This window comes from Macroventuria anomochaeta, assembly GCF_010093625.1.
Source record: "Macroventuria anomochaeta strain CBS 525.71 unplaced genomic scaffold BU25scaffold_51, whole genome shotgun sequence".
In the NCBI taxonomy this organism is placed as follows: Eukaryota; Fungi; Ascomycota; class Dothideomycetes; order Pleosporales; family Didymellaceae; genus Macroventuria; species Macroventuria anomochaeta.
Window position 1 is genome coordinate 226,785 of NW_022985412.1, and position 10,436 is coordinate 237,220.

Sequence of the window (10,436 nt, forward strand, 5' to 3'; positions counted from 1 at the left end):
TGTCAGACCCACAGAAGGAGATTAGGGACACCAGACCCTCGGCATGCTCCCGAGGTAACACTGCTCGGACCCTCTGGCAGCCAATCGGAATCATTATGATTGCGGGACGTTGTAAAATCTACGAACGAGTACCCCTGCTTGGACCCTGCTAAGCTTCGGAGCCTCAATGCATGGTCGGCCGATGATGCTTGACTTGTTCGACATGCTCCGCAAGCCGTGGATCCATGGAAGCTCATACTAACTTATATGCCAGTCCCGTCCGACTCAGTTCTCGCCCACTTGCTTGTCGACCACATCACCATAACACAATGCTGTCGCAATCATTCTACCTACTTGGAGATGCTCCAGCGTCCGCAAAGACTATCGCGGCCGATGAGAACGCTTCTCTAGACGACTTGAAAGACCTAATTGCGTCGCACTTCGCGATTGTTGTCGCCGATGGTAAGTATTCATCCCCACTTGCGATAAATCGCACAATATGAGCGTGTAGCTAATCTCTATAGGTGTTGGCTTCACTCGTGGCGATGACGCTTTGTCAAATGTCAAGGAAATCCTGTCGTCTGAAGAGGCCATTGCCATTTCAGTAGATGGACATGCGGTCCGCGCCGTTCCTGGGCCAAAGGGTCTCCCCTACATTGGCAACTTCTTTGAAGTATTCCCGGACCATTTGGGCAACCACCAGCGTTTGTTCGAAAAGTACGGGCCAGTGTTCCAAACCACCAACATGGGTGGAACGATCTACCACTCAAACGACCCAGACATTGCTGCGATTGCATTCGCTGAGTCAGATTTCTTCACCAAGAAGATCACTGAGTCGCATCCGCTGTACGGCATCAAGACACCAGAGGCTGGCGTATTCTTGGGTGACACAGACACACCTGAGTGGAAGGTTACACACAAGTTCCTGCCACCTGCTTTAGGTCCTAGGGCTGTACGACACTACGCCCCCACCATGCAAAAGACGATTGAGAGCGCGTACAAGGTCTTCGACGAACTTGATTCGATCGGTCAATCGTGGAACGTGTACATCTATATGCTAAAGCTCGGTTCGCAAGCTGTGGCAAAGCTGACCCTCGGCATGGATATGGAGCACTTTGCACATAAGGTACGTTCAGTAAACGCATTCTGATGGATATGCTGCTGACTATGTTCAGGACGCCCCTGTACACGAGATGGTTCATCTCATTGCTGAGACATTACATCTGAACAAGAAGGTCACCTCGTACGGTAGCTGGTACGCTAACTTGCCCTTCGGTGACCCCAAATTGTTGCGAACAAAGAAGGCTCGTATGGAGGTCTTAGTCGAGGAGCAGATCGCCAAAGCCCAGAGTGGCGGTGTTGAGGACCTTCCATTGCAGGAAGCTGCTGAGCGAGCTGCAAACATGGTTGACTACGCAGTCCGTGCTACCGACAATAGGGGCGAGAAGCTACCAAAGACAAGTTTAAGGGAAGCACTTGTCGTCGCCACAGGTGCTGGATTTACCACAACCTCATCTCTGCTCTCATGGCTGATCTACGGCCTTGTCACATACCCCGGTGTCCAGGAAAAGCTGCTGCAAGAGCTTGTAGACAATGACTTCAGCGACGACATGGAGATCACTGCTGAGTTTACAGACAAGCTCGTCTACCTGGACCGCTTCATCAAGGAAACACAACGCCGACACAACCCCTCATTCCAGCCTGGCCGAACTGCCAAGGCTGACCTGATTCTGCCCGGAGGATACAAGGTGCCGAAGGACACTGTCATCATTCCTGCTCTCCATCACATTCATAACAACCCTGCCCTGTGGGACAACCCGGCCAAGTTCGACCCTGACAGGTGGGACACACCTGAGGTGAAGAACCGCCACAAGGCAGCATACATTCCTTTTGCGGCTGGACCTCGCATGTGCATCGGTTTCAACTTCGCTCTGCAGGAGATCAAGATATTCTTGCCTAAACTGATCTACCGATACAATTTCGTCAAGGATGGTGACGAGACCATTGAGTACGACCCTATGTTCCAGCTGATTAGGCCCAACAACTTGTATGTACGATCGGAGAAGCGCGTCAAGCTCCCGCCTAAGACAGAAGTCGAGGCTTAGATTTGATTTGGCGGACTGGTGTGACTGTTTCTTCTTTTCGTGATAGTCCTTACGTTGTAGCATAGCATTGCTGGAGTCATTCAGAGATACCTCAATACAATTTTTTATGATCATCTATTCTCAAATATCAGGCTTTTGTGACTCCTTTGAGAGGTTGAAGGAGTCTGTGTCGTGAGCGTTGCCTGGCGCGTCCAGTACGCAACGAGTGCTCTTTCCGAACATGGGCCGATGACGCGCTGGTCCATGCGTCAACACCGAGACCTCCCACCTTCATCGTTCCGTGTTCATCGAACCACATTGCAAATGAGCTTCAACGCATCGCTGGGAAGGCTCAGAACTAAGAACTGATAGTTTACCATTACTAAACAATCCTCCATGCCGGCGCAGCGTCGCCATCGTTCGACAGTCGCTTGCCAAAACTGCAGGCGGCGCAAGGTTCGGTGCAGCGTGACCATCACAGGCATACCATGTTCGAACTGCACCCAGGATCGAACGACATGCGCCATACAAGAGAGCAGCCATGAGTTGTAAGGCTGACATCAGGATTCTGAAGCCTTCTACTCTGTGCTGACCACCAACGTTACCCCTGTACAGGCCCAGGAGTGCAATTTCGGTGTCTGCACGCACTTCTCAATCTGTAGAACCATCGCACAACATCACAGATACCGGAAACTATGCGCCTTTGAGAGGACATATGCAGGCATTGTCTCCGAGCTATGCTTCTCGGGCCCACACTTCTCACGCACCTGCGCCTGTAGCGTTCGGCGCGATCAACACACTACACGATGATACGCATACCCGTCTTGACTCAGAGCGCCAGAGAGATTTGGACGAGGAGCAAAGTGGAGCTGAGCTTTCGTTTGCGGCAAGAGGGCAAGGCAACTCGAACTCAGGCACACCTTTTTATACTGGTAAGGGATGCTGGTGAGGCTGTTTGAGTCAAGTTGACTGATTACCTGTGTAGGAGAACAGCCAGGCGTTACTTCTCTGATCGATGTTCGAGAGCCTTTACCACGGCACATCATGCTAAAGCCCAATCCTCCGAGCGTTATTCCGCAGGTTGACCATGATTTCCTCCAGCGCAAAGGCGCGTTGAGTCCCTTGCTCATGTACTCCCATCAGGAGGTTCTTCGCGCGTACTTCCATCATGTACACCCCATGCTGCCAATCTTGCATCTTTCCAAGCTGCAGGAATTCGAATTGCCAAATGCAATTACACCTCACGGCATGCTATTGTACTGGAGTATGGCTGTAGTAGCGGTCAACGTGAGTTTACTGAAATCATATATGTGAGACCAGTCTGATTATTCTACAGTTTGTTCCTAGTGATGTGTGGAAGGCCGAAAGCTTTACATCAAGGAAGCATATGAAGGATACAATGTATAATCGTGCGAAGGCAAGAGCAGTCCGACTTAGATTTATTAGCCCTTACGCATACTGATCCTGCATATAGTGCATGTATGACAATTCCGGGGAGACCGACAAAGAAGCCCTTTTGCAAGCCGCGCTTCTTCTATCCTTCTGGCACTCGGAGAGAGACAGTCACTCCCAGCCATGGTATTGGAGCGGTAAGCATATTCAAACCACTTCGAATTCCAGTACTAACACGACACGACAAGGTGTTGCGATCAACTGGTGCCAGATCATAGGTTTGCATCGCGATCCGGATGCTGCCAGAGTAAACCCACTAGTCTCGCCGCAGCGCCGCGACTTATGGCGACAATTATGGGCCAGCTGCTTGGTTCGAGACCGCTGGCTCAGTCTCACCCTCGGAAGGCCCCTTCGAATCCGTCTAAGCGACTGCGACATGCCTTTCCCTATCTTAAAGGATGTCTTGAATGATTTAGATACATTGCCGGCCAGGTTACGGGACCTCTACGTGCCTAAGGACTTGAGTGTCATGGTTAAGCATTGGGTCTTGTTAATCCAGTTAAGCAGGATCCTAGGCGATATTCTTTCCCTCTTTTATCAGCAGCTGGGGAAGCAGCCAACGTTATCACAGTTCGACACCCTGGAGTCTGAGCTGAACGCATTCGTGGTTCCCGCATCTCTCAGTGCTCATCCAAGTCCGTTAGCATCCTTCAGCTACTACCATCTTCAGTTACACCTTCAGTAAGTTGTGTTGGCATGTCTGCACAGTTCAAATTTGTTAACGTATCGTTAGAGCGACTTTGATAACATTCTACCGTCCGTTCGTGTCGACAGTACCTGAAGGCCTCTCTTCTGGAGCTGAGGAGTCCTGGATGGCCCGGGTACGGAGCCGTATGGAGAGTGCGGCGACACAATCGAACGGTATTCTTGACTGTATCGCCCGTGAAGGGCTCGTGAGCTTTGCAACCCCAACGACGTAAGTTTGCAGAAATGCCTAGCGCAATTCACATCCATCTAAAGCTCGACTGGTTTGATCCTCCTAGCAATATCCGTACTAACCCGGCACAGCCCGCCGCTCCTCGTACCAGCTATGCACGTTCACCTCCTAGGCTGCAAGTCTGACAACCGCTTAACTCGTCGATTAGCGTTCAATAAACTCGAGATGTGCATGACTGTCATGCGCGAGCTGCAGAAGACGCACACTTCAGCATCGATTTTTTGCGGGGTCTTTGGTGAAGCTATTCGCCAGCTCATGCCAGGACCGTTAGACGAAACGATCTGGGGTGTCACTCAAATAAGACGCCCTTCGACAGCAGAGACAATGGCACCTGGAAACACTCAAGCTGCCAATTCCGACGACTTTTCTCCGCAGCCAATCGTGACAGATGACATCCTGGAATCTCTGCTGAACGAAACCTCAACGTACAACTTTTGGGAGTCGATGAATATGCCCGATCAATCTTTCATCGATTATAAAAGATGCTAGCCTTCTTGTCCGAGGCAACCCTCTCGTCTTCGGTATGTCCTTTATGGCCTAGGTACCGGTCTCTATAAGGCAACTCAGGCGTACAATGTGCTGTGCCACTATTTGGTGGCCAAAACTAGCGTACCCCGCTTGTTAGGTCATTAAATATTGAGGCGCAGTCGAACCCCCGACCTTTTGGCATCCTGTCGACTTGTCAAACCAATTCTTATGGCCAGAAAGGCCCTTCCGCTCTGCCACGAGAACCCTCATTCTTCAGCTGCTATTCTACGAAAATCCTTGCGGCGCAGACCCGATCACAAAACGGACGATGGCCGCTCAAAGCTCAGGGCAACAACCTCAAGCATTTGTCCATTATCCACTGGAAGTATTTAAGAAGGTTCTGCGAGTAATATGCATCCCGTTAGCGTTGATCGCTGTGTTTGCTGGTTGGATGTTTCTAGCATCGGTAGCTTCCAAAGACGACAAGGCCAGAGCGCGCGACAGCAGCAGCCGCATAGCCGACGATGACTCGCCTACGGGTCAATGAGCAGACCTCACCTATCTATCAGGAATGCTGGAGCTTCCGGTAACTACACTGAGGGATTTGTGTCGCCCGACATCGTTCTACATCCTCTTGTTAAGCAGTATCCTAGCACTGCTTTACGCGGTTCGTGCTATAGAAGCTCATCAAATATCACTGCCCGGCACCGAGGAATACCAAACAACTTCCCCTCAAGGCTCCGTAACAGATCAACATGATACCCAGGAAAAAAAGTGGGTAGACCGGGCGCGGCAAGCGGCCGTTGTCAGCAAGGCACCAGTGACGCCAATGATGATGATATGAATGGGCAAATATGGGGCAGGGTTGGGAAAAAGTTGTAGGTTTCTGGAACTCATGTTTTAGAGCTGAGTTGTGCAAGCGCAATGCTGTGCTTTATTCTTCAAAAGGCGTTTTGGTTGTGGAGTTATTGCTGTTGACCACTGGGGTGTTGGTGGTTGATAGCCCAATTTGGTAAGGTCTTCGGTTCAGGCTTGCTAAACCAAAACGTATTCTTTCAGCCACATACCCAACAACACACACTGGGTCTACAGATACAGTTGTTATAAACTGCTTGTGATGGGCTAGGCCCCGGAGAGCTTAGTAGAGTCTTGACATGGATGAGATACATCTACTCCTTTCTTGTTTAGCATATAAGCAAGCAAGACACACTGAAAACTTGCCAGTGTGTCTCCACAGCTCCTCAACAATGCAATCACTGTTCCCAGGTACCAGCATACTTTGCGCAAACGCTTACAATAAACCACTCAAAATATGCTTTTGTCAACCCTCCCTCTGGAACGCTTCTCGCGATCTTCACTCCTGACCAGCGGACCCGTCGGACTACATCCTTCTTAACTGAAAGTGGTCTCTAGAGCTCGAAACAGAATCTTCCATGGCCGTACTTCGCCTCAGGCCCTCCAAGCTACACGGGACCCTCGTAGTTGAGAATAGACAGGGTGTATTGACGAAGGGTTGATTAACAGTGTTGACAAAACACAATCGACAGCACGGCCAACATCGCGTCACTCCGGGCCGGAGGCCGATACTCTGGCAAAGAAGTGGCTGCAGAACATTTATACATCAACTATAGGTCTATGCACATAGGAACAAAAGATCGCGAAGATCAAACCTGTTCCGGGACACCACCGTGCGTCCCGGCACGCTTGGACGGACGTTACGTAACTGTTGGGTTTATCTCTACGAGGCCGCAGTCTCGCTTATAAGGAGTAGACATTAGTCTATCTGCTGACAGCGAGGCGTTTTGCAGTCGTTAGATAGCTTTAGAGTGGCTCTTCCTCGCTGTGAACATGGAAATCTATTTCGGCACGACTAACAAGACCCTTGACCGACTTGAACATAATAAATTCACCTTAACTTTATTTCTCATGCCAGTGACTCTTGAAACTTTTCTTTGTGAACAAGTCTCCTGCAGTAACCACCAGGCCTGCATTTGCTGCGTTTGCATCTGCTTTGTGGCTGTCCCCTCTACCCCCTGTCGAGACTCATTTACAATAATCTCAACATTCTTACTAAGAGATTGCAGAGAACATCTCCTGCCCCGTATATTGTCATGCAGATGAAGCCAGTCTCGGCTATGCGCTGTAGCGCTAGACGCACAAGAATCCTGCTCATGACTCGTTCCACACGATCAACCTCCTTCGAAAGGAACTGGTGACATGCACTCGTAAACATCAATTGCGTCCTTAGCAATCCGCTCTTCGTTGACTTCTTCCCATAACGCTCAGTCATTCATGACCAAATCAGGCATCAGTGGGAACTCTCTGCCTGGATAGCGAAGCAGGATGTTCTTCCGATTCACGTCTGCACGAACAATCTTGCATTTCTCGTGCAAGAAACGACAGGCTTTGGTGATTTGGTCAATCATATGGAAAGCCAACTCCTCAGGAATAGGTTGTTTCTTCGCCTGAGGTTGTGTGGAGACTTTCTAAGGTTTAGCCCGGACATAATGGGCCCCAATATTATACCACGGCGCGTCTGATATGCTGTATTCGTAGACCCTGGCAAAGTTGTATTCAAAAGTCATTTCCATTTGGTGCACGGAAGTTGCGGAGAGAGTAAGGTAAAAAAAAGTTAAGATCACGGATCTTGTTGCGACCCTCCAGAAGTCTGGAGCCATTCGTCAGATGCTGTGTTACTTTCCAGACCTAGGTCGACATCTTTGCTTGTGGATGTACCCGAGCCAACCTCCACAAGCTGTTAAATTGAATGAATTTGTATGCCAACGACAGACGGGATGAAGTGGCATGGTGGTGGTTCGTTGCTTACTATCCCTGGTCGCGAGCGTCAAGAAACCCTTTCAACACGACCCAATAGTTAATTGGAACATTCAAGTTGCCCTGGTAAGCAAGGACACAACGAATAATGTACCCACGCGATACGTTGAAGGACTCACAGAGAGACACCCATATCTAAAAGGGAAATGATCAAGGATTTTGCAAAGCCATAGTCAAGTAGGACGTCAGTGAGAGCTAGGTCACTCGCTCCATAAACTGCAACAGAGAACGCCTTATCTTAGCCTGGACGACCCTTTATGGACGGAATGCGCTGCAAGGCTGACTCTGCTGAAGAGTACTGCCTATATTATACACCACGTACGAGCTGGAGCTTTAGCACACATACAATATGGATGAATAAATCTTCTAAGTTGTTGTCAGTATACCCCCAGACAGAGTGCTTAGCGGACCAATATGGATGAAGAGGCAGGTTAGAACAGGTCTAGGCGCATGTATGGATTAAGTGCAATACAAATTCGTGGCGTACACAAGAGAGATCACTACTCTAGCCTCCTCTTTTAAGCACCACTAAGTGTGAGAAGACTTCGGACATTGACTTTGCCGTATCCACATCGGCGTAGACGCTCCCGACCACCATGGACTGGAAATTCGGCCACAACTAGAACATTGACGCTTGCAACGCCCGCGTCCTCCAAGAGCTGTAGCACCGCACATAGCGTCTCTCCCGAAGAAAGCACGTCGTCCACCACAACCACCGACCCACCCCGAGGCATCGCATTCCGTTCCATCTCGATCCGTTTCTTTGTGCCATTGCAGCAGGTCAAAGATGAGATATGTGATCGAGACTTGACAGCAGAGACGGTAGGTGGGGGAAGCTTACCAGCTTTGCGTATGAGTACTAAGGGAACATTCACCCGCAACGCCAACGCCGACGCGAAAACAATACCGCCAACCTCGCAACACGCCACTGCAGCGACGTTGCTCCAATTACCCGTGAAGTGGTTCTCCAGGAGAGACGTGCACAGAGCCAGCCCACCCGGCTGTTGAGAGACACCGAGCACATGGCGGAACACGATATTTGGGCGTGGAAAGTTTGGGGTGAGATGCACCATGTCAGCCAGTTGCAGCAGGTCTTCATCGACAAGAGCGATCAGGTAATCTCGGAAAAAGTCTTTCGCAGCTTCGCAGCCAGTCATTTCGTTGTCGAAGATGAAATCGGGTTGGTGGTCTAAGGTCTTCCAAGTCGTTCCAGTTCGCTCGCTGAACTGCTTACGTTCACCATCACTGCCGCCAAGATGACACCCTTTGCGAAAGCGTCGTATCTGTCCACTGGCTTGCACATAAACCTCCAGTAGCCTGCTGCTTGGCACAAGATGCGACAAGGCGGCGACAGGTGCTTTGTCTCTCATGCCAGTGATTAATAGCACATCCGCATCTGTGGCACCACGTACAACGTTTGAGAAGTGCTCCTCTGGTAACTGTGGATCGTGCTGTACTTGCTCCAGGAAGTATGCTGTTAACGCTGTGCGGTGCTGCTCCTTGTAGACACGGTCGGAAAGCAGGCGATCGGGGTCAGCACCAGTAGCCGCTGCGTATTCGCGCTTGATCGCATCGCTAATGCTCACTGCACGCGCCGTGAGGGCCCGTTCTGCGAACATAGAAACCCACACATCGGCACAGTAGTCTTTACCGGAGCAGCTCTCGCCTGTGATCAAGAGAATGAGCTTCGGCCCCGGTGGCGCTGTAGGGAGTGGACAGGCGTAAGCCAATATGCTGCGTGGATCCAAGCTTTGTTTGAGCTGGGCGAGCCGCTGCCGGTTGACGCCGAAGGCCCTACTGGCTAGCGGGGCATCCCGAGGGTCCGGCCCAAGGTCAGCGCTGTAAACCCCGCTGCTCAGCGGCAGTAGGCCTCCTGCGACGCTGTAAACCCATTCTACGGCAGCCCGTGCGGCTGCCGTACCATCTTCATCGCGAGACCACACACCGGTTATGACACAGGCAAAGTGCCAATCTCGACAGCCGAAAGCGGTGGCTTGGGCCGCAACATCGCCAATTGCACCTCCACCTTGCAGCAGATGAATGTAGCACAGGGGTGACGGTCGACCCTCCACAGCTGTCACCAAGCGATGAGCAACCTTACAGTCACCTACGTTCTTCATCAACAAACAACGCTTGAACGAAGACGTCTTGCCCCCGCCATGCCCGCCACCGTGCATGCCGGAAACATACATTTCGGTCTCGAATAAACCAACGCCATCAACTGTTTGTATACTCTCTTCTTCCACTCCTAGAATAGAAGACGTACTTGCAGAAAACGATGAGACCGCAGAAGCAGCCGCAGTTGTGGTCGACTCAACCATGGTCACTCCAAGTTTTAGCTGGTTGGCGTCCCAGTATAGGAAGGCATCTGCGGAACAGTTCCTGTTGAGCTTCCTGGCAAGCTCATCAAATCTGTAGCGGCAACTGCCACTGTATAATACTGATAGCTACGGTAAACAATAACATAGGACTATCGGGTCGATGGAAAACTGCGCTGTGTTGATATCTAGCTAGGAGGTGACGGTATATACATGACTTGAAACGTGCTAAACATGACCCGTTACAACCGTGTGTATTGAGGCTCATGTGCAACGTATATTGCAGCAGTCTGATACCGCAACACACCCCCCCAGCTGCCGTGAACAACAAAGCTGAACTTGTACTTATCGGTACCATCCTGT

General features: G+C 50.7%; 2 protein-coding genes across 2 annotated transcripts; one reads left to right on the plus strand and one right to left on the minus strand.

Annotated features, from left to right (window-relative positions):
• Positions 1–308: 308 nt before the first annotated feature.
• BU25DRAFT_443609 (cytochrome P450 monooxygenase) lies at positions 309–4,941 on the plus strand (the record flags this gene model as incomplete). Its single annotated transcript, XM_033709372.1, has 10 exons — positions 309–441; positions 504–1,105; positions 1,155–2,026; positions 2,679–2,995; positions 3,049–3,350; positions 3,400–3,480; positions 3,538–3,652; positions 3,704–4,196; positions 4,249–4,431; positions 4,524–4,941. 10 exons carry the CDS (start codon positions 309–311, stop codon positions 4,939–4,941), a joined length of 3,516 nt encoding a protein of 1,171 aa, XP_033556038.1.
• Positions 4,942–8,273: 3,332 nt separating this feature from the next.
• BU25DRAFT_353652 (uncharacterized protein) lies at positions 8,274–10,157 on the minus strand (the record flags this gene model as incomplete). Its single annotated transcript, XM_033703468.1, has 1 exon — positions 8,274–10,157. A coding segment is annotated over one exon (1,884 nt), but the record flags the coding sequence as incomplete, so codon positions are not given.
• Between the last annotated feature and the right edge of the window lie 279 nt (positions 10,158–10,436).